At 44.4% G+C, this 24,315-nt stretch overlaps 1 protein-coding gene across 3 annotated transcripts in view; it reads right to left on the bottom strand.

The window, feature by feature from the left end:
- The window catches only part of BBS4 (Bardet-Biedl syndrome 4), a 37,362-nt gene that overhangs the window by 11,337 nt on the left and 1,710 nt on the right, over positions 1-24,315 (bottom strand). For 2 of the 3 annotated variants that reach the window (XM_036389559.1, XM_036389558.1), the window contains exons 2-9: positions 24,079-24,130; positions 8,967-9,046; positions 6,265-6,328; positions 5,386-5,497; positions 4,760-4,832; positions 3,211-3,264; positions 1,711-1,838; positions 188-242 (exon numbers count right to left, since the gene is read on the bottom strand). In XM_036389559.1, coding sequence (XP_036245452.1) covers positions 188-242; positions 1,711-1,838; positions 3,211-3,264; positions 4,760-4,832; positions 5,386-5,497; positions 6,265-6,328; positions 8,967-9,046; positions 24,079-24,130 — 618 coding nt within the window. Of the gene's footprint in view, positions 1-187; positions 243-1,710; positions 1,839-3,210; positions 3,265-4,759; positions 4,833-5,385; positions 5,498-6,264; positions 6,329-8,966; positions 9,047-24,078; positions 24,239-24,315 lie in introns of those variants that run through there. The other variant, XM_036389557.1, reaches the window with a different exon arrangement.

Below are 24,315 nucleotides of genomic sequence, written 5' to 3'. Positions count from 1 at the left end.
AGGCAATCAGTTTGCTTTTAGCAGCAAAGACAAGATACAGAAAAGCAAGTTCTGTCCTGTTAAATTCAGTCTGTAGAGAAGCATGTGCAAGCAATGGGAAGGTGGATAGAAATTAACTCTATAAAAAAATCCAACAGGGTTATACTGAAAATAATTCAGTTTTTGTAACAGTAACAGCATTTAGTACCTGCAGGTACAGTAGGCCCAGGGCTGTGAGGAGGTCTGTGTTTTCTGGAGAAAACCTGGAACATAAAAGCCTGAGTTTGTTTTTCAGCCCTTCTAGAACAGGGTAAAAAATAGAACATGGAATTCTGATGCTACATTATTGTTGTATCAATCCAGGAAATTAAACTGTAATTACTAAAAACAATTATTAGAACTGCCATCATGGGGACTTCCTTTGAATAACATCACACCTCAGCTACCCAAATATCTTCTGGGGATTGGTGGGAAGGCACTAGGCTCTGTGAAATATATCTGGACACATAATAAGATAATGTGGTTTTGTTAAGCTTCAAAGTGAGTCTGAATCAGTGACCTGGAAATACAAAATGAGATTTTCCATTGTCTCTCATAAACCACCCTGTAAATCCATCCATCCTAAGCCTCTTGGGCCATGTAGGGCAGGCAATCCTCAGCATTCCTGATGGATTCTACACACTCCTCATCAGAATTTTAATTCACTTTATAAAAAGATTACAAATAAATAGGATGGAAACCACAACAAAAAAGGACAAAGCTGAGAGAGAGACACAATTTGTGGTCTCACTCACCCCAAAAGGAGTCAGTTTTTAATTCCCTGCTACCAAGACTTAAAAAAAAATCTGATCTGCACACTCACACTGGCACCTCTAAACTTCAACTACAACAGAACCACCTGTGCCTGGTGGAATATAGACAAGGAATAACAGACTATCCTGGAGCTGGAAACAGCAAGAAAAATGTCATAGGCAGATGAGAACAAAAAAAACCCCAGGAATAAACAGGAATGAAGAAGAAAGGAGGGCAGGGGAGCACCAGGATAAGAATATAAACCTGGTAAGATGCTTAGCAAGGATTATTTACGTAATAAACATTCTAGATTAGTCCAAATGCCTGCCCAACCCCAGCCACCCTCAGGCAGCAGTGGGGCAGACATGTAAGGAAACACTGCATCAGTACCCCCTGCCTCCCAACACACTCCTGATTTTCTTTCCAGTGCTCGCCTCCATGGCAAAGCTGCATTTGAAAGCACTGATAAGGCTTGGGAATGCCCTAAAACAAGGATATGTGGGCACTGAGGAGCAGGGATGGGGTGGGAGAAAGTGCCTGTGCCCAGCACACCTCCCTCAGCCACAAGCTGCTCTGAGGGAAAGCAGCAAGTGACCCCCAGGCAGAGATTTTGGGGGGACAGTCAGGGTTACATTGTTTTGGGAGATAAACCTTTGGCATGGATGAAGTCAGTTTTGGATCACTTTGCTCCCAGGCATCTCCATCCATTTGTTATTCCAATTTTTTCTGGCAGTCCTTCCAACAGCTCCCTTCTTCCCTGCCACACTGTTAGCAGGAGCAGAGACAGCTGAAGTGCTTGGAAGTGCCAGCTTTGCTCAGAGCCCCTGTAATTACCATTAGCTTTTTAATCATGGCCTCAATTCAGATCTGGGACACCAATCAATTTTCTCCTGGCATAGGATGGGAATGGGCAGATGGAAAAAAAGGGATATTTCTTACTCTACAGCTTTCTTATATACTTCAATGGCTTTATCCATCTCCCCCTCCAAGAGGTGAATTTTGCCCAGCATCATGTAGGTCAGGTCGTGTCTGTTGAGCTCCAGGGCATTGTTGAGCTGGTCTTGTGCCTAAAAACACAACCACAGAGAAGAAAAAAATAATAATTATTCCAGAGCCCTCAGCAGAGCAACGGCTCATGAGTAATCCCCAACAGCCAGGGAAGGAGAACAGCCAACAAACATCCCCTGCACCTGGAGAACACAAACCCCAGCCCAGCTAATCCTTGGAACAAGCTCTGCACCAGCAGCCACCTGCTTTTAGGGGCAGTAAAAGGCAACACTTTCAAGCCAAGCAAGAGGCATTTGCCTCGCCAGGAGGAGATGAGCACAGGCCTGCTCCTGGATTTGAGTTGGTTTGGCTTGAGGGACGCTCTGGATTTGCTGGGTGAACTGATACTTTGCAGCTTATTCTTCCTTAAAATGTCTATTCCAGCAGTGAGGAAGTGAAGATCTCGGGGGAGGTGTGAGCAGGTCCCATTTTGGAAGGTGTCAGTGCAGATAACAAATCCCAAGTGTGAACCCACACTCCAGAGGCTGCTTTTGCACAGGGATGCCTTGAACAGGGAGCACAGCTGGGGTTTGCTGCAAGGGCCACAGCACCCCACCAGCAAGGGCAGCAGGGAGGGGCTGGGCTAAATTTGGAACAAAAAGGGTCTAAATGCTGGTTTTTCCCTTAGAGTAGCTGGATCAGAGACAGCTCAGTGCTCACCACCAGCACTCAGGGGATGGTAAGTGAGGAACTGGGAATGGCACGCTCAGACCTGGGAATAAAACTGCATTTCAACCTCCAAAACTCCTGTACTAACTCCAGGTGTAGTTCAAAAGGAGCTTCAGACACAGGAGCAAAACCTTCCCATGGAGGAAAAAAGGACCTGCTGCACCTCCAGCAAACAACCCCACAACTCCTTCCCTCTGAGTCTGCCAGACCCAAGGAGCTGAGGTTTCCTGCAGGAACTCTCTGCATGAGATGCAGCAGTTGAGCTGGGGAAATGGTTTGGGGTTTTATCATCACCCTTCCCTTGCTTCAAGAGGATGGAGCTGGATTGCTGCTCCTACAAAGCCAGCAGTGTTCCTGGGTCTGCCTTTAAAGGGCTCAGACACTGAAGCAGCTCTTATTGGAGCACAGCCCATTTTCTGTCTAGTTTGAGGTTTCTCAAACATTCCCTTTAAAACCAAAAATGTTCTCTGAAAAATCTTAGATTTCAGAAAAAGCCTCTGGCCCTGCCACAGGGTGATCTCCCTTTACACAACCTCAATGACTTGCAGCTGACTCAAAGTAATTCAACACACAAATGGAAACAGAGCTCACAAACCTTTGCTCCCAGAAACAAAACACTGAAGCAGAAAACTTTCTTGAAGCTTCTTGCTGTAAATGATCCATTTCAATCTACCAAAGACAGTGAAATTTCTGGGATGCTTCCTTGCTTCCCACTGAAATTACCTTGTTGAAGTGTTTCAGGTACATGTAGCACACACCCAGGTTGTGGCTGATCTCCTGCATGAAAAAAAGCCAAATCAGCACAAGGTATGAAATAAAATCTGACAACTCTGACCCAGAGGAGGAGAGCCCTGTGACTGCCCACACCGTTCTTGCTTTTTAGAGCAAGTAAACCTATAAATTCCAGTTACTTCAGGCACCCACAGAGCTTAAGTGGGGTTGTACACAAAACGTTACAGTCCACTGAGACAAAAACCACAGAAATGACAAACCTCTTCTGAGACATCAGACATTTTGTTTTCAGAGAACAAGGAGCACAGACTGGTTTCTTCATTGTGGTGTCACCCTCTAAAACTTGCTGCCCTCATGGGTGACTCTGTTTGGCTGTACATCAGTAGGATATGCACAGTGTCCAACCCAGCTGGACAAAACTGAAGATGTGCCTCATTTCACAAAACACAACTTGAGCACTGGAATATCTGATATCCCTCTGGTATCCTAAACAATTTTGCACAGGGTAGGGAGATCCCTTAGGGATCCCAAACACTCTGGTCTGTAGGGAGCATCCCTGCCCCTAACTCCTCACCCCCAGTTTAACACAAAAGTCACCTTCCCAACCCCAGCAAATCCCTGAAAAGCAAAGTTCTCCCAATTTCTTATTTTATTCTGCTGAGCATTTCACTGATTGATCAGCTTAGACAGCCTTGACCTTTGGAAACTCTCTCACTTCCCCATCAACCTGTTTTCCTCCATGCAGCCTCTCCAGCTGTGCAGAACTGAATCAGTGACTCCAGGTTGCTGCAGGCTGTAGAATGAGGGAAGAGCAGAGTCTGATTCTGCTTCCAGTGCTGAGCCAGGAATGGGGAATAACTAATCAAAATACCCACTGGCATCTGCCTGCTGGGTTGTAAATAGGGTTACAAGCATGCCAAGCACTGGAAATGCAGGTGGAAAAAAGCCTTGTGATACAAAAGGTTTCTGAGCTGTCTGGCACAGGGTAATTTGAATAACACCAAAGCTATCCTTGTATCCTGAATTTTGGATGTACTGACAAACAAAGGAATGAGCTCACACATTGCAAGCCTGCTTTAGAAACACTTTGCAGGCAAAACAGGCACCTGCAGAAGGCTGCAAGGCATGGCCTCTCCCTCACCCACTGTCACACCCTTCCCTTTGCAATGCTCTTCCTCTCTTTTTGTCTTTTTATACAGAAGAGCTCATTGAATCACTGCTCCTGCATTTTCAATGATGTTTTGCATACAGAAAAGCTTTCCCAATTACTCAAGCAAGTTTTAATAACTGAGGTTTCCAAACTCTCCCCATATTTCCCTTAAAGCACAGATGTGGTTATGTTAAAATAGATCCTTGGCAAAGTTCCAACACACTGCTCAATTCTCTGTGCCCCAAGCCAGGGATTTGCCCCAGGGCATGGGATTTGGTTCCTGTGATCCACAGGCTGTGAGCTCACACTGCCTGTGGTCTGAGCCTGCTCACCATGGTTTGGGACAAGTTTGCAGTTATTACAAGGATCTGCAACCCCCCAAACACTCACCCAGTCCTTCTCATCGAGTTTTGCTGCTTCATTGTACACTTCAATGGCTGCCTTATGCTTCCCCAGGAGAAACCTGCAAAAGGATTGCAATTCTTATGTCTTTCCTGTTTTCAGACCCTGCTGTGCAGCCACTATCACCTTTGCCAGTGAGAAATTATCTTATTTGCTGTATCTCCAGACATCTGCAGGAGAAGTTTACAATCTGAGCACTGCTCCCTTTCAGGACCAAGGTCATCCATCCTGACACTACTGGGGATGTAAGGAATGAATGCCCAGGCTCTGCAACCTGCTTTTGTCTCCAAAGAAAGAGACAGGTGCCCCAACACAACATTCAGCAACAGAAAAGGATCTGTAGGGTAAGTCTGCCCAGCTCAGGTCAGCACCTGTAGCTCTGGACCTTGAAATCAGTATCACCTTTCTGCCTGAAGCCCAAAGAAAGAGAAAACACAAGAGCAGCCAGGCAGATAACAGAGATTCTGCTTAAAGAACAACCCACGCTTCTGGAAGCCAAGCCAAGTGTTGATAAGGAGGAAACATGTCTGGAATTAAGCAGCCTAAGAGAAAAACAAAGCATGGAAGTCCTGGGTGGCACATCCAAGAGAAACAACAAATAAAACACCACTCACAGGGATCGTGCCACCTGCTTGAGGTTGTCAGCGCTTCGAGGGTTCAGAATGGAACATGTCTGGAAAAGTTCAAGAGATTCTTGAATTTTCCCCTCCAAGCGAAATATCAAAGCTGTAAAACAACATAGAGCAGGCAAATGAATCCATTCTCAGCAGGAAAAACGTGCCTCTGACAGCAGGGAAAGAAGGAGGAGCACAGATCTATCACATCAGTGCTCCTCTGGTGCTTGTCCCTCCTGCAGCACCCACAGTTTTGTGCCCAAGGGCAGGACTCTGTGTGCCTGGGGAAATTCAGGGGTCAGAACAAAAGCTTTAAGCTTTAAACCTTGGGCAGTTGCTTGTACAGATGCAATCTGGATTTCTCCCCTCCCCAGCCTCTCCAGGCTGCAATATGTCCCTGCCAGCAAATCTCCACCGTCCCCCATCATGGCATTTGGAATTGGAATGTCACATTTTGGGAGACATTTTTTAGGGGCCAGAGGGCAGGGCAGGAAGAGGAATGCCATCCTTAGAGCAAGGAGTGAGACAATGATCACCTGGGGTGGGCAACAATCAGAAAACATGCATCTGTAACAGAATCAAACACACAGCAACACACTGAAGGTCAGGAACCCATACCCCAAAGAAGAACTGATGACAAATACAGAGAAAACAGGACATTTAATCTGCCCATTTCATGTGAAAATCCCAAATTTCAATACTAAATGGAGCAAGCAGAGGGGAAAAATTGTAATTTTTTCCCTATGTTCTATGGGAACATGGGGCAGGGAAATTCCATAGGTTAGGGAAATTCTGTGTTTCCCTCACCTATCCCCTGTATTGTTCTCTGTATCTCAAATCAGGGGTGACCTGCTTTAGTAAAAAGATTTTCAGACATACCTTGAACATAGACAGCATATTCACAGAGCCCTTGGGACTCCTGGAGCTGCTCTTTGATGACAGCCTGGAAGGACAAAATTGTAAACTCACATCATTTTAACAAAGTCAATTCCAGAGATTTGGTTCCAGTCACAAAAACCACAACCCCACCTCTAACAAGGGCACTGGACCATGATGGGACAACCACACAGTGCACACAACAGAGCTCTGTGCCAGGAACACTGTGGCCCTTTTAGTATTGCTCTGTTCATTCCTATTCCCAAAGATAATTAGGTACTACCTGGGGAAAACACCAGGAGGCATCTCTGAAAGCATCCTCTGCTGATAAAGGTCTCTACTCCAGGCCCTTTGTGAAGAAATAAATTGAACTGGAGCAACTGCAGCTGAGTGCATGAAAGCCAAAAGAACAAATGAGGAGTGAACAGGGAAAAAAATAAACAACTGATGAAAATGTAAATTCTTGCTGGCTTCATCCACACAGCTCCCAGTTTGGGGTGGGGTGGCTGCAGTCTGGATACATTCCATAGTCACAACTGGTCCCACTTTTGGAGGATGAACACCCTGGACAGGAATCAAGAGCGTAATTTCTGCTCTGAGACTGCCCTTTGTGCAGAAGTGGAAGAACACAGGGAGTAAGAGTAACTTCTGAGTGAGCAGTGACTGGTGCTTATCTGGCATTTCAGATGTGTATGGTCAGTAGCAGCATCCCCTGCCTCTGAGAGGAACAGAAGTGAAGGACCTGAAAACTGAACCCCAAATACAGCACGTGCGAGGAAAACTATTATTGAGAAAGTTATTCTTGAGAAGATATTAACTGAGAAGTTACCACTGAGAAGGAAAGCTCTTATTTACAACCCTCACTCGTGAAGAGAGGAAGGAAAAGGAAGAACAGGCCTGAGCTGCTCTTCTCTCACCTGTACCTGATAATTTATCTATGTAACTCTTTACAAAGTGCATGATTATAAAACACTGTACTCAGAAGTAACCAACATCTCCTCAATTCACATACTCTGGATTGTTCCATCTACATAAACCTGGATTCTCAGAGCAAGAGAGGGCAATAGAGAGCTATCTTTTAGAGAAATCTGATTAATTCTATAAACCCTAAGAAGTCCCACAGCAAAAGGCCCTCAGCTGAGGAATATGATCTCAAATCCCAGATTTCTTCCCCCAAGTTTATTTAAGGTGCTGATGACAGAATTTAGACACAACTGGCAGGAGACCAAGCAGTCTCTGTGTCATCTGCAGCTGCAGACTCTCAGGGATGTCTGCCTGGCACCTTGCTCAAGCAGCATTGAAAGGGTCAAAATCACTTTAATGCCTTCACTCTGGGGAGTTGATGTCAGTAAATAAACAGTTTTTAATGGCCTTTTAGTTCATTGAAAACTAAGGGAGATTTTAAATTCTGTTAGAGAGGGAGCATTTCAAAGCACTGATCGGGAAAGACCAAAATTCATTAACACAACAGGTCATTTGTTTCTCACTAAGACTAAGCTGATGGATTTTAACAACACCCAAACCGTCCTGGAATCTTCCAGTTTGATTGCAAAAACACTGATTTTTGAGCTCTGAGGAAAAGGAAAGCTGGCCTGCCAAGCAGAGGAGTATTTATTAGCTGTCTTCTCTCGATTTTCCCCTGCTATTTCCTTGCTTCCATGACTGATGAAGACACGGACACATCAGTGTTGCCTTTATATCATCCATTTGTTATTTTCTCTGGTTTCCTGAGCTGCACATATTTTTCTTTTCTGTGCTCTGTAATTCTACATCCCATCACAGAAACAATCAACACACAGAATCACACCAAGAAACTCCAGTCAGACCACAAAGAAAGGGAAACAATTTTCTGGTTTGAGGGCCAGTCCAGCTTGTGTCTCTATCTATGCCAACCAAGATCTGAGAGGAAATTACTGTAATGATACAACTCCCTGGCTCTGTTAATTAAGAGCTAAATGAAATTCCTCCAGCCTGCCCATTTCCTAAGCACCTCCAAGGCTTCTCCAGCAGAGGCAAGTCCTGACCAAAGTGGTGTTGCAGAAGCCAAAAAGACTTTTCAGATCTTTGCTGCACATGCCAGAATCAGAATGGCAACTCCTGTCCCCTCCTCCTGCCCATGGGTGCATCATCTTCTTGTGTTCATTTTATCAGAAAAACACACTGTTAAAAATAAAAATTTGCCATTTCCTTAGTCCACTTCCCATTATAATTCCAGACAACCAGTTCTAAGCTGCTCACCAAGCCCAAGATGAATTAGAGCATGCCATGGATCATGTGTAAAATGAAAGAATTTTGCTCAAGAGTTACCAGGATGGTTTTTATTTACACTTGGTAGTAATGTTTCCCTCAACTGAAGTGTTTTCATAGTGTCCCTGTAGTACCATCAAGAAACCTGCACTGTGGAACTGTGTTATTATCAGTTTGGAAAACCCTATCCATCACTTGGAACAACAGAGGTCTGCAGCTCTTTCCACTTTTCCCTTCCCAGTGACATCCTGAGCTCACAGACTGCTCCAGAGAGCTGCACCCTCAGATCCTGAAGGCAGCCAAGGACTGGAGACCACTGAAGTCATTTTACTCATGTTTTCTCTCGGTCCCTTTCTTCCAAAAGAAGTCAGGAAAGAGAGTGGTTGGGAAACTGTCAAGAAAACTGTTTTGTCATGACATCAGTGAAATAATTCCCACATTCTGGAGGCAGCTCTTACCTTGCACTCCTCGTAGTCTCTGCGGACGTAGAGCAGATAAATCAACCAGTTCTTCCTCTCTAGGAGTGGCAGCTCTGGGGCTGTACATGGAAAATATCCACAGAACACAAGGAATCAGACTGAGCAGCAGAGAATCTGGGAGAGATAGTCCCAGCCACCCCAACTGCCTGCACAAGGCAAGGAATTCAAGAACTGCAATTGCAATTAATGATTTGACTTAAAGGCTGGAGTGTGGATTTCTAAATAGGGTCTGGTTTTATTCTACTTCTCAAATTCGTGGATAAAACACCTTGGTCAGGATAGACACTAAATAAAAGCTCTAAGCAGAAAACTTCCACCTACTGGAAGATGGTCTACTGGAAGGTGTCCCTGCCCACAGCACAGGGCTGGAACAAGATGGGTTTTAAGGTCCCTTCCAACTCAAACCAGCCTGGGATTCTAAAAGACTTGAGGCATCAGCTCCTCCTGGAGCAGATCCTGGAGTAAACAGCTCCACACACACGTTTTAATTCAACACCAACACTGGTTGGAGGAATTGCATCTTTTCAAATACACAAGAAGGAAGGAGGAAATGAGTTGGATTCACATTTTGAATCTAGGGCAAAAGAATCAAAGGTCTTTAAGATGAATTTCTGGGACTGAATGAGCAGGAAACAGTAGATAAACACAAAAAGAGATAGGAGACATGGGGTCTGAAAGTGTGAATAATTTCAAAAGGTCAAACTTAGTTCTTTGAATCTGTGAAGGGACTATGAAACATCACAGGTCTGAGAGACTGAAGCCACTGCAGAAAAACATTTGATGCAGTGGAGGAGGAAGCCTTGTGCTCCAGCATTTCAATGGTGCAGAGCTGGCAGCAGTAATTACGGCAAATCACGGATGGATGTTGCTTAGCGATATCCACGTCGGGTTTACAAGTTGAACACACTGCTGTGCATTTCATTAAGGCTGAGAATGTATTGCCTGGGACTGGAGTCTCCATTCCGAGGGGTAACCATAGCAACTGGCCCAAAAGCTCCGTGTTTGCAAGTCAATATTGTGACACGAGCGCAGAGGCAAAGGCAGGCGAGGGCTGGGGCAGAGCTGGGGGGACACAGCACAGGGACACCTCCTGCAGCACAGGGACACCTCCTGCAGCACAGGGACACCTCCTGCAGCACAGGGACACCTCCTCCAGCACAGGGACACCTCCTGCACCACAGGGACACCTCCTGCACCACAGGGACACCTCCTGCAGCACAGGGACACCTCCTCCAGCACAGGGACACCTCCTGCAGCACAGGGACACCTCCTGCAGCACAGGGACACCTCCTGCAGCCCTTTGGAGGGAGCAGAGCCACCCCCGGACACGCTGGCTCAGCTCCAGCAGCACAGAGCAGAAGGTGACACTGGGGAGCCCGGGGCCCTCTGCCATCAGAGGTGAGGAAGAAGAAACCCTGCAGGGGAAGGGCTGGTGCCAAGTGTAATTATCTTTTGGAATGGCTGAGCTTTAATCGATTCTGGAGCACACCAGGCTCTTCCCCACAACCCACATCAAGTCCAGTTTCTCTTAGAGCTCCTAAATCCAACATCCTTTAGCTTTTGAATTTGGAAAACATTTCACAAAGCCATTCTCATTTTCTTGGTTTCTGGAGCACACCAGGCTCTCCCCCGTAACCCACATCAAGTCCAGTTTCTCTTAGAGCTCCTAAATCCAACACCCTTCAGCTGCTGAATTTGGAAAACATTTCACAAAGCCATTCTCATTTCCTTGGTTTTTCTTTCTTAAATTCCAGAGTATCCATCTAGATTTATATTAGAGCTGAGAATTAAATGTGCACACTAGCAATTTAAGGTCAAATAGCTTCTAAAGAAGGTTCAACTACCCTAAAACAAATAGAAAGCTTGCAGTCCAAACAAAAAAGTAATCCAAACACACAAAAGAGTAATCCAAACAAAAGAGTAATGCAAACAGGCTGAGCTTACAGAAACGCACAGATCAGGGATCCAAACATTCCCAAATTCTGCTCTGCTGTGGAGTATCCAGATCTTTGTAAGTAAAGCATTTTAATAAGCATGTTCCCAGATCAGATTAATTGATTTCTGATAGCTTCATGTTTCCCATTTGTCCTTCTTTCAGTGAGAGGAAGAAGGGAAGAGTCAAGAGGCTGCCTAAATAGCCACAAATTGATTGAAACCCCACTACTTCACATCTGAAGCCCACTCAGGGGCTACCAAATTCACTGACACTCTGTAATTACTTCCCTGTGCAGGTTATTACCAGTGCCAGGGTGTGACAGGCACACAACACCTGGGGGTGCTGGAAATGCTCTGTCCCATCCCTGGAAGTGTCCAAGGCCAGCCTGGATGGGGCTTGGAGCACCCTGGTCCAGTGGGAGGTGTCCCTGCCCATGGCAAGGGGTGGGATCAGATGGGTTTAAGGTCCCTTCCAACCCAAACCAGTCTGGGATTCTGTAAAAGCAGCTGGACTTGTGTGCCCTTCCTGCCTGGCATCTCCTGGTGCCACTATCTGATATAAAACCACCAAACATGACACACCTGGGCAGTTCCCACCTTCTTCTCTAAGTACCCTGCAAACTCTATGTACCCATCAACATTCCACTAACAGTCAGAACTGAAGCATCCTTCACCATTTTGTGCCTATTAATACAGCCTCAAATTAGAAAATCCTGCAGCTGTCTGAAATAGGGAATAGTCAAAAGAACTCCAGACACACCCCACCAGGTCTCCAACCATCTGTTCATGCCTTACTGGGAAGGTAAAAAGTACCATTAAAGGTTAAAATACACACCAGTGTTGTGGGCTAAGATAAGATGCCATTACACCAGAGAGGGGATGGAGGATTGCTTGTTTAATTCCTGAAGGAAAGAGCTTTTTCACACTTCTGAGACAAGAAGGATGTTGCACTCCACTCCCACACCATGGAAACGCCTGCTGGGAATAGGGATGGGAAGGGAGAAATGCTGAACATCAGACTGAGGGCTGAGCAGAACAACAGGCTGCAAAGGGGAAGGGGGAAACCCAAGGAGTTGCCTAAAAGTGCTGGGATGGAGAGAAAATGGAGAAATGGAAAGGCACTGTGAGCCCCAGGAGTGAGCACTGTTGACATCTGCAGATAAACCAGCTCTGCTTCCCCCAGGGATGCACCTGTGAGCTGAGGAAAACTCTGTGTGATTGGGAAAACACAGGGAGATTTGATGCTCCTAAAAGTCATTTGGAAATGGCAACAAGGCTGACTGAGGAGACACAAATCACTTTTTTTTCCTTCTTTCTCCCTAAGACAAGCAAATTGAAAGCAGACCAACAATTCTGATGTTTTTCAAAATCTGTGACAAAACTCATGGTTAAATTTAACACAGGAACATATCTGATACCCCCAAAAATAGCTGTGGGACGTAAAGGATTATTACCAGGCTCTGTGCCCTATTCAGATGCAGAAAGAATTAATGGAAATTATTTACACACCTCTCCAGAGCCTCAACCACTTAATGTGCATTCCAGCTTTCCCACAAAGCAGTGGATACCTGCTCCTGGTGAATTTATCTCCCTCAGGTTTGCTCCCCCAGCCTGCTGATAAGGGCTGGCACAGTGCAATGGGTCACTGCATTCTCCTGAAGAAAATGGAAATACAAATGCCTGGTAATTTGGGTCTCTAGCTCCAGAGAAAGGGAATAAAACACCTTCTTCAATCTATGGACCTTCAGGATTTTCTCCTATGTCACTGCTGTATGAAGAGACACTTTTCTTTGTCACCTCTAGCAATAATCCCAGGCACTGCACAGGTTGGAAAAGTGTGGTTTAGATCCTTCCTAGCAGTGAAGAAACAAAAAGCCATTATTTGCTGTAAATCAATCTGCCCAAAGGCCAGCTCAGGAAAACACAATCATCAAAGAACTTGGTATCTACATCAAAAAGAGTTTATAACTTGCATAATTGTCTTTCAGCCTCTCTTTTGTGGGACTACAAAAGTCCTGTGCCAGGGAGTCAGCCACCAAAAATATGATTAAATGCCTTTGAAGTGTGTTTTGATTGAATTCAAAAGGGAATCCATCTGATCCCCTCGCTGGCCAGTGATTGATTGCACGAGCCACTTCCAGCAATGTGATTTTTCTTTCTGACAATGCTCCTTTAAGGAAGCCACTGGAGCAGAAACCCTGACAGAATCAGAGTAAGATCATCAGATTTGTATCTGTGCTGCTCTATCATCACTCTTTCCCTTTATTCCTCCTCTTATAGATTTTCTCAGAGGACTGGAAAAAATAATAATGAGTTATTCCCTTTTGTGTAAACCTCCCTAGGTAATTATTTTGTGCTTGCATCTTCATATTGGGTAATTATAGCTTAGGGATGAACTATCAAACAGTGGGGTTTAGATTTAATAAAAGGCCTTTAAATTGCTGTAAAAATAAGAGGGGAAAAAGGCCCCAGAAGCTCCTATGAGATTTCATGGGGGAAATGATTGCTAAAGCACCAGCAGGAAGAAGTGGCTCAAGAAAAGGTTTCAGTCATCTCAGAGAGAAAAAACCAGTTCAGAGCCCAGCCCTCCTTCCAATCCAGATTATTGGAAAGGGTCCAAGCCCCAGTTCTCCCCTTCCAGCTCTGAGCCCAACCTGCAGCAGCCTGAGCAAGAGCAGCAAAGGGGCAAAAGACTCAAGAAGACACAAGAAGAACTTGTTATGGCCCAAAATCCCCAAGAACCTAAAGCACACATAACATACAGCACAAAGAGAGGTCAGAAAGGCTTTGCAAAGGCAGTTAAATAGAAGTAGTTTTAATTTTTTTATTCTGCAGTAGCTTCCTGAGCCACAGCCTAGATCCATTGTGGAAGGTACCACATATGTGGGATAGGTTTTCCAACAGGATTCAGCTGTCCCTTTCCAAATTCTAGTTCAAAATTCCATATTGCAAAACAGCATCATCCAAGAACAGAGATATTTTCAAAACTAACAAACACCCAGACAGTGCCTCAATTCTCTATTGTGACATTTTGATATTGAGGCAGCAGAAGCACAAAAGAATTTCATAAAGTGAATCAGAATCCCAGGATGGTTTGAGTTGGAAGGACCTTAAAGACAATCAAGTCCCAGTCCCCTGCCACCTTCCATTGTCCCAGGCTGCTCCAAGCCCTGTCCAAGCTGGCCTTGGACACTGCCAAGGATCCAGGGGCAGCCACAGCTGCTCTGGGCACCCTGTGCCAGGGCCTCAGCACCCTCACAGTCAAGAATTTCTTTCCAATATCTATGTCTAAATTCATGATTAAATTTGACACAAGAACATATCTGATCCCCCCCAAAATGGCTGTAGGAAGTAAAGGATTATTACCAGGCTCTGTGCTCTATTCAGATGCAGAAAGAATTAATGGAAATTATTTATACACCTCTCCAGAGCCACAACCATCTTAATTTCCAAGCCCCAGTGTCCCACCAGGCCTTGGGCACTTCCAGGGATGCAGGGGCAGCCACAGCTGCTCTGGGCACCCTGTGCCAGAGCCTGCCCACGCTCACAGCCAGGAATTCCTTCCCAATATCCCATCCATCCCTGCCCTCTGGCAGTTTCAAACCACAGCACCTTGCTCTGAAGTCAGAGGAGGAAGCAGGGCTGTGGCAAAGAGAGATGCAGGTTTTCAGCTCCCATCACCAGGCCAGGCTCACTGGGACACACAGCAGCAGGACTGGATGGGTTTGGACATTCAATCCCCACTCCCAAGTTATTCTGCTCATTGCCTTAATGGCAAACTCCCAATGGCATAAAGACAACCCACTTGTCTCTGCAGGGGAGCCTCCACATCTGAGAGGCAGCACATGGAATTCTGTGGGAGCACCACCAGCCCCCTCCCACACTCCCAGCCCAGCCTCCAGTGGCTGTGTGCTGCCATTCCTGCCAGGATTACCATTACTGCCACTCCCAGAGCCTGGGGAAGGTGCAGGCATAGCTGTGGTTAGAGCCCAAACACAGCTCTGTGCTCTCCTATCCATTTAAATAAACATGGATAGGGAGGATGAGCCCATCTGTGCTGTCTCCTTTTTGCCTTGAGCTTCACAAGCTGCCAACGCCAGGAATTCCTCTCCAGTTTGGAAATCCAGTGTCAGGGAGGGAATGAGCATCTTCTGGGCAAAAATTACATTAAAATAATAGGGCACACACTCCAACAGCTTCTACAGAACAACACAACCCTGCAGGGAATTGGATTTTCTGAAACAAGGTATGATAATGGAGAGAAAGCATTTGTAAGCTCTAATATCAATCTTCTTATCAAGATTTAAAACTAACAGACTGCCTTGGTGTCAGAAGAGCATCCTACAAATTTCCAGCAGAGCCAAATTTGACAAGAAATCCTCTTCCTTCCTCAGACTCTTTTACTGAGACTGTGGCAGTATAAATACATGAGAGCTTTGAAAGAAAACTAGCACAGGAACATTGCTCTTCCTACGCCCAGATCCATCCTTGGAGTTTGAAAATGGAGCTGTTAATGTATTCAAAACTCAGTAATAATGAAAAATAACCCCAAAACCCAGCACTCAGAAGAGGCTCTACGAGCTGTATTTCACTCACCATGTGTGAGGGAATATATGTGAGAATAAAGGTGTTTGTATGCACAAACCCCTCTAAAATGGATATAAACAACAACAAAAAAAGGACCAGCTTTACACTGCAGCCGTTCTCTGGTTAATCCCTTTTCCCTGTGTTTTCCTGTTTGCAAATTGTTGCTGGAGCACCTTTAAATCAAGCCCTAAAGCCGTGTGGTTGCTGGTTATTTACAGTCAGCTGGGGTTAATAAAACTCATCACACACAGCCGAGTGCTGGCTGGAGCTGTAACTCATCCCCAGAGCTGCCTCCCACGGTTTAATAGCTCCACGAGGGGCAGGGAAAGCTGGAAGGAGCCTGGAAAACAGAGGTTTAAACAACAAAAAAAAGCAACATTTCTGACTCTCCACCTCCCCCTGCAGGAAAATTAGCTAGGGATAGATGAAAGACTTCAAAATTGTATCTTAAATCTGATTTATACTCTAGGGCATGGGGAAGAAGGGGCATTTTCTCTTGCTACTATGCACTGCATAAATCTCATTGAGTTGCTTACTCAGATTTGTGGCTTTTTTCTGATTTAAGACATTTACAGTTCTGAGTTACTCCAAAGAAAGATGGTTTCCTTTATGAAATAAATACCCTGATTATTCAATTAATTTGCCAAATGAATAGAATTGATTTATTGAATTATTTGTGTTCTACTCCATGCTGCTCAAGTTCAACCTGAAGGTGAAGTGGGATGATCTGTAAATAAACACACACTTGTCACCCCCCTGGACCTCCCAGTGACAGTGAGGCTCCCAGGGGCAGAACCAGTTTGGTCACTGGGAAATCCCTGTTAGCAGTAGGAGGCTGCTGAGATATCACTGGGCAGCCCTGAGTCCATCTGGGGGGATGAGATTTACACACATCTTTAACACAAATACATGATACTGATCATTACTCCATAAAAAGTTGATATCAAGCCTGATAATGCTCAATTCAAATCTAAAATTTGATTCAAACAAATAACACTGGAGAGAGGTTTAGTAACAAATACCTTTAAAAAGAAATTTGAAAAATTTCTATGGTTTCTCTGAAAAATGAGAATTGAAAGTCTGTTTGCTCTTCATGAGCCAATTTTGACCATCAGTGCTGACTGCTGAGGAGAGATGTGCTCAGAACAGAGGAAAACCAAAAAATAGGGGGAAAAACCAAAAACCAGGCTACTTTATATGGCAGTTCCAAAGTCCCTGAGGATGCAGACACCACACTTGGAGATACTCAAGGCTCCAAGTCCTGGCATGACATCCAAATCTTCTCTGTTTAAACCATGTTCTGCCTGATGCCTGGTGCTCTTGTAGGCACGGTGGAGTCTGAGCCCTCTCTGGGTGTGTGTTCCCAGATTTGGGGAGCAGAGCAGACCATGGCAAAGGCATGGCAATAAAATGCCTTCTGAACAGCAGAGGTGGTCTGAGATACTCACTGCTGGCTCCTCTCTGCCTCCTCCCACAGCAACACTGGCATGGGAGATATTTCCCCCACATGTGGCTGCAGGCATTCCCAAAATAACCAGCTTCTCATTAATTCCAGCATCAGGAGCAAAGTAGTTTGGGGATTTCCAGTTCTAATCCCTCCTCTGGCTTTAATTCCTATGCTTAGTCTTTTTCTGTCTACAGCATGAGGTATTTTACATGAAAATTGAAACTAAAATAGTTGTAAGGCATTCGTAAGAAAAGCTTTTCCTTTAGAAAGCAAAATAAAATTCCAGCATGGAGAGGACCAGAATCCAGCCACATCAATCTTTGATATTTCCCACTCCATAAGGAATAGCACCTAGAACCTGTCCTCAGTTCATCCACTGCCAAAGAATGCTACATTGAAGGAATATTACAAGAACATAGATATATTTACACAAAAAAAAATATAGAAGCTGGTCTTGCAAACATTTCAATACTCCCTACACAAGACCCTATAGTTTGAGTTCTTCCAGCCTCATTGCCTCAGGATAAAGTTTTCCAGGAGGGAAATCCCAGCCTATCCCAGGATGAACATTTGCCTGTGCACCTTCACTCTTCCCTACTGCACAAATGTGTTAATGCTATAGTCTTTAATTACACAGTCACAGAAGCACAGCCTGCCTCCTTCTAATTAGAAGTATAAAAATGAATCACAGTCATGCAGGGAATGAAATTATTGAGAATTATGAATAAACCAGTGATAAAATCCCAGGACTTGCAGCATGTGTAATGCAGCTGGAAGCGTTGGCAGTGAAGGGGACAAGCCCTGCAAGGAGTGAATGGAGATATTTTTTATTCAAAAAGCCCTCAGTGAGCTGCTCCATGCTCAACATGTCCTGTCATTCCTGTGCCACAGATGCTGTTGGAGAGCTGGGCTAAATGCCAACAGGTGATTCTGTCCCTAAAGACTCAGATGCCCAAATTCCAGCTGCACAGACACTGGGAATTCTGACTCTTGAGTGAGCTGCATCTCCTTCACGTGTCTGAAAATGAAGAGATGAGTGAGCTGCCTTGGGCTGTCTCCAAGGTAAAGGAGAGGAAGAGGCATCCTTAGGAAGGGATCCATCCCAGCACAGGTGGCTGGGAGAGGTCAGGGAATGGCACAGATGCCCTTTGCACTGACTACACATGCAGCACGGGTGATCTGCTGAGACTTGCTCTGCATCAGAGACAACTCAGTGCAGAGAGATGAATCCCACCCTTCCTAAATTTGTCACTCACTATTTTTACAGAATTATTTTTAAATTCCCACCAGGAGATGCTATTTTATCTGTATGCAACACGCCAAAAAACTGCAGCTGAAGGCTTTAAAATCAGAAGACACTTGCCTGGCACCAAGGACTTTCAAAGAAGCTTCAAAAAATGAATTTACCTGTTTTAAAAACTGGCACTAAAATGTTCCCTGTTGTGCTGCCTGCAAAGGATTCCCTGCTCCTCTCAGCACAGATATTAATATACACACACAAGAGGGCAGAGCTGTGCTAGCACATTCCATTTTAAATATTACCAGTTCTTTGCAGTGCAGGGATTACTGGGCTGGTATTCTGGGGAGAAGAGGATGAAGTGAAGGATATTATAGAATTTAATTACCCAGAAATGATAATCCATTTTTTTAATCTCACTACTCAAAACTAGCAGCTGCATCAGATCCTGAGCATCACACACAGCACTCGCTGCTCCCCACTTATCGGCGAGATGGAAATACCCAAGTCTCTTACATAAAACAATGATGTAATTACCAACTAATCTAGCTTATTTAGGAACCAATTTCTTCCCACGAGGTTGGGGGTTCAAATGGACTAAAAGATCTTGGCTTGCATGTGGCCAAATGGAAGCGAATGGGTATGGACAGATAAGGGCTGGATTGCCTCCCTCCGACCATGACATTCCACTAAGGCCTTTTCTTTCTGACACACTTAGAAGTATTAATTAATTTAACTCAAGGGGGTTGTTTTTATCTGGATTTCTCAGGCAGCTTCACTCTTACAAGTTCAAAGGCAGCTTTGAAGCCAGCTCAAAGAATGGATTTATATTGATTTAAGAAACTGTACCAGAAATTCAGAAATGATCAGCACTGCAAGTGCATGGAATCGACTCCACAGGGTAGAGAGTTCCTGCTCTTCAGATTAAATACTCACAGAATCCCTCAAAACATCTGCAGGAGCAGGAGGGATCCCCACTGGTTCATCTGGGCAAGCAGGAGCCACCCAGAGAGAGACAGGACAGCTTATCAAAAGCCACTTACCTATTTCTGCATAATCTGAGCATTATTTATTATTATTTATTGCATTCTTATCCATTAGCATTATTAAGAGCCACATTTTGAGATTGTTTATTGGCACTTCCTAACCAGAGCCACCACCCATCAGGCCAAGCAGTGCATTGTAATATATCCATTTATATGATACTTTTCATTTCATGTCTCCAAATGTTTTGTTAACCAAAAGCCTGCAGCATCCAAAACCTATCACTGGATATTAGGCCAAGCTTGTGGTTGATAAATGGAAAGCAACAAAAGCCAGAGCACTTTGCCAAAGGTCACACATAAATCCTTCCTTCAAACCCTAGAAAAAACATACCTACAAAGCACCCAAAAAATACCCCAATGCCCAGGCCCAGGAGAACACTTGATGTCTGCTAACAGTTTCACAGGGTTTTCATTTTGAAAATTATTTACCTGACCCTTCCTGTGGCAAGTGTAGAGGTGGTTGATGACAATTCAGAATTCTCATTCTTGACAGATTAATGGATTTTTAGGACAAGTTCTTCCCAGTGATTCAAGCAAAATCAATTCTGCTTCAGTGAGTTTATTATACTGTGTACATATTTAGGATTCTACCTTGTCATTAAAACACCATCAGTGCATCTCAGAAAGTCTGAGGTCTCATATTCATGTAGAAATCCAAATGCATTTAAAATTGTCCCATTAACCTCTGAACTGTTATTAGATAAACACGAGCTCAGAACTTACTTTCTAAACGTTTTTTCCACAATAAAGGGAAATAAATTGGAGTTATGTTCCATAAAAATCAACAATACAAGCTGGTAAAAGCAATTCTCCACTCCAGTACCATCAGATCCTATAAAATTATTTGATTTGCCTGTGTGGGAAAAAGAAAGTGGGAAAAAGATGGGAGACAGCCTATCTCAATTCCAAACCAGTAAAGCATTTAGGAAAATATCTGATTAATTTAGAATGCAGGAGGGAGATTAAAATCCCACCTCATCACACACTGACATTAACTCCTTATCACTTCAAGGAACAGAGCTTGAATTTATTTATTCCACCCTCAGTTGCTTGGGGATCAACAGAGGGAGAGTTATGGATGGAGCAACAAAGGGAACTGATTTTGGGAGCAGCTCTCCCAACAGGGGATAAAGGACAAAACAATGAATGCTACTCCTGTGTCAGCTGCTGAGGGACAATTGTCACCAAGGGTGGCCACAGATACTTGGAGGGGTCACCTCCACCCGTGCTGTTAATTCAGATCATTGCAGGGAGAGATTTCAAACCTGATTCCACCAACACCATCTGCTCCAGAATCTTGCTGAACACTCATCCTCTTCCTCAGGGCTGGCCTGCCTACAAGCCAGAGCCTCCCAAATCCCAACTTTCAGGCTTTGGCAGCCCAACATGAGGGATCAGCTACTCCATGAACAAATTCCAACTCCAAACTCAACATTATCCTTCTAAGAGCCAAACAATGCAGTTGCTAAACTCTGGTTGTAGGTTCCACCTTTTCTTGGCTCACAGGGAGGATCATGGGAGGAAAGCAAGGAACAGGGAGGGGAAGCTACAAAATTCAGGTTCAATATATCCAAAGGAAAACAAGGAACAGTGAGGGGAAACCACTCAATTCAGGTTCAATATATCCAAAGGAAAGTAAGGAACAAGGAGGGGAAACCACGCAATTCAGGTTCAATATATCCAGTGGAAAGCAAGGAACAGGGAGGGGAAGCTACAAAATTCAGGTTCAATATATCCAAAGGAAAGTAAGGAACAGGGAGGGGAAACCACTCAATTCAGGTTCAATATATCCAATGGAAAGCAAGGAACAGTGAAGGGAAACCACTCAATTCAGGTTCAATATATCCAGTGGAAAGCAAGGAACAGTGAAGGGAAACCACTCAATTCAGGTTCAATATATCCAAAGGAAAGTAAGGAACAGGGAGGGGAAACCACTCAATTCAGGTTCAATATATCCAAAGGAAAGTAAGGAACAGTGAGGCGAAACCACTCAATTCAGGTTCAATATATCCAATGGAAATCAAGGATCAGTGAGGAGAAGCTCCTCAATTCAGGTTCAATATATCCAATGGAAAGCAAGGAACAGGGAGTGAAAGCTCCTCAATTCAGGTTCAATATATCCAGTAGAAAGCAAGGAACAGGGAGGGGAAACCACTCAATTCAGGTTCAATATATCCAATGGAAAGCAAGGAACAGTGAAGGGAAACCACTCAATTCAGGTTCAATATATCCAGTGGAAAGCAAGGAACAGGGAGGGGAAGCTACAAAATTCAGGTTCAATGTATCAGACCTGCATTGCTGAAAACGTGGCCTTCTGGTTAAAGCTACAAACCTCACGTGTGTATTTTGTCATTCCAATGATTTTTGGCAAATTTGAGACTCCATTCTCAGAAACACACACTTATTGCCTCATTCCTGCCCAGTACAAGGACAGACAAGCTGGACAGGCTGAATGCAGCACTGTGATGGTTAACATAGAGCCTCAGCAATGGCTTGGTCCCACTCTGCTACACCTGTGTGCAACCACATCATCCATTATTGCTCTATTTGGGCAGGAATTTTACCCACACCAAACTGTTCATATGGTCTCTGCATTTCACAGACCTGTTTGTGCTAATGTTGAGCACAGGATCTCTCTTGCTAGAGAAAACACTGACACTAAAGCTTTATCCTGCTTGAAAACACAATGCAAATAGAAAAAGGCAATTTGCTGCAACAGAAAGTGGCCATTCAATGTTTAAAATGCCAGTTTAAAATAAGTTTAGCAGCACTTTTCTGTTCAAACAGCACTGATGTAACCTGGCTCCTAAAGTTCATCGTAATTCTTCTCAGCCAAACTAAAATTTAATTAAGATGTTCTACAAATATTCTATTAAAAAAAACGCAGCTGTCATGGGAAATAGATGCTGCTCTTTCCTGCCAAATTCCACCAAAAAACATCCAACATCCTTTCGTTCTCCCTCCTCCTCTTTTTCGTGCCCCCAGTCCCCCACCCACACACAGAGGACACTGTTACATCACTCCAAGTACAAATCTTTTTGCTGCCCTCATTTCCCAGAGATTAACGATCAGGCAGCTCAAATCAGCTTTCCCAGCTGCACTGAAGTCAAATATTAAATGGCAAAGCCCAAAGGCTTTAAAGGCATTTCAGTCAGAACAACCCGAGGTGTGCCAGGCCTGGAGATGCCTCAATTTACCTTAAAGGACACAAAAGAGAATTACAAAAATCACGGGCTAGATAATTCTTTTAAAAATCATCCTAGTTTACTTGGAGTCAGGGGTTGTGTCAGTATAAAAGGGAGATCCAGAGCCACAAATAAATGGGACATGCACGAGGAGGAAGAGCAGGGTGGGGGTTATGGAGGATGAGATGGGAGTCATAACCTTTATAGGAAAGGATAGAGATGAAATAGCTCACCAGGGAGCCCATCAGTGCCTCCATGGAAGTCAGACTAATTGCCTCAAAGTAACCAATTTAGAGTCATTTTAGAGCAATCATTGCTCTGAAAGAGTTGAGGGTCAAGATAAAAGTAAATTTGGGAGTTATTTTTACTTTCATGCAGGCCTGAAGCAGTAGCAATCTTCTCCTCAGCTCTGGGCAAGCTCCCAAAGAGGCCTGGGCTTGTGCTGAGCCAAGCCCCATCTCCAGGACAGCCACACTGTGCTCAGGGGCTGGAATTCTCCTACGGGAATTGGGACTATGCAAGGTTGGCCTGAGCTCCCCAAGAGCAAAGTGGTTATTCCAGCTTCCCAAGGCCTGGACATGCAGGACAAAGAACCCAGTTAGGCAGAATGTCATTGCAGAGTGTCATTGCAGAGCCCAGCTGCTAATCCAACTCCTCTTTACTGCCAGCATTATCCCAAGGCAGGCTCCATCCCATTCCCCATCAGGAATACTCTGCCAGGGCACAAAATGGCCAAAGGGCTGTGCTCACCAGCTGAGGGAGGGTCCCTGAATGCAAAGGCAAGGCAAAAGGAGGACTGCTTCTGGCACTGGGAGTAAATACCCTTAATTAAAATCTGAATTGATGGGGCCCTCTGCACACTTGAGAAAGGAGAATCTATCAAAAACCATCCCAAAAGCTCAGTTCAGGTAGGCACAAAAGCTCTGCAGTGAGCACAGCTGTGCTGGAAGGGGAGCAGTGCCACAGAGAAGGGAACACTTTGTGTGTGTTAGGACAAGTCCTGCCTCATGAATGAGGGAAAGCAGAAAAGGAGATTCTGAAGAATTTACCAGATCCCTCAAAAAGCAGCAGGATTTGGTCAAACATTTGGAACCAACAACAGAAATTGTACCTGTTCCAGTTCAGATTCAACCAAGACTTCAAAACCAACAATTTGCACTGAGTGAATTAACACATTTTCATTATTAAAAGAAAACAAACAAAGGTAAATAACTATAATTAAACTCACAACCTGCCTGATTTGATATCACTTTTACTTCAAAAACTGGAACATGTGACATAAAAAAACCCCACAAGACGGAATGTTTGCTTCCAGAGCAAGACATCATTCTGAAGACCCCAAACAAACCTGTTATTATTTCAGAGGATAAATGAGTATCAAACCCATTAACAGCCCCACCAGTAAGTACACAATAAAATAAACACTCTCACAGATTATAAGCAAACAATACAGGCCGTGGCTATGGTAAGTCAGCCAGGAACAGCACTGAGCTCACAGAGACCCTGGAAAAATACTGGTACTCAGCAAATTACAGTCTAGACAGTCTCCTCTTTTCCCAGAGGACATTTATTTCCTCCTAGACAGCTGCAAACACTAGAGAAGAAACCTTAAAACCAACCTGCCCAAGAAACAGAATCAGATCTTCAAACAAACCTTTTTTAGCACGAGGTTTTGTTGGTTCTGTAGCCGCTGGCGATGAAGAAACCTGAAAAGACAGAAACCAGGAGTAGTAAATAGACCAGGCAAGGTTTCTTGAAGCTCTGTTCCAGAAAATAATCAGAAAGGACAACTGGCAAATCCCAAAGGAGGGCATAAAAATAGCAGCATTGCTGCTGGACAAACTCTGCCCTGCCAAGCAAGGAGAGATTTCTGTTCCACAGCTCCATTAAA

The sequence above is a fragment of the Molothrus ater genome, chromosome 13 (genome assembly GCF_012460135.2).
Source record: "Molothrus ater isolate BHLD 08-10-18 breed brown headed cowbird chromosome 13, BPBGC_Mater_1.1, whole genome shotgun sequence".
Classification (NCBI taxonomy): Eukaryota; Metazoa; Chordata; class Aves; order Passeriformes; family Icteridae; genus Molothrus; species Molothrus ater.
The sequence above is the reverse complement of the archived record's forward strand: the minus strand, read 5'-3'. Positions and strand labels throughout refer to the sequence as shown.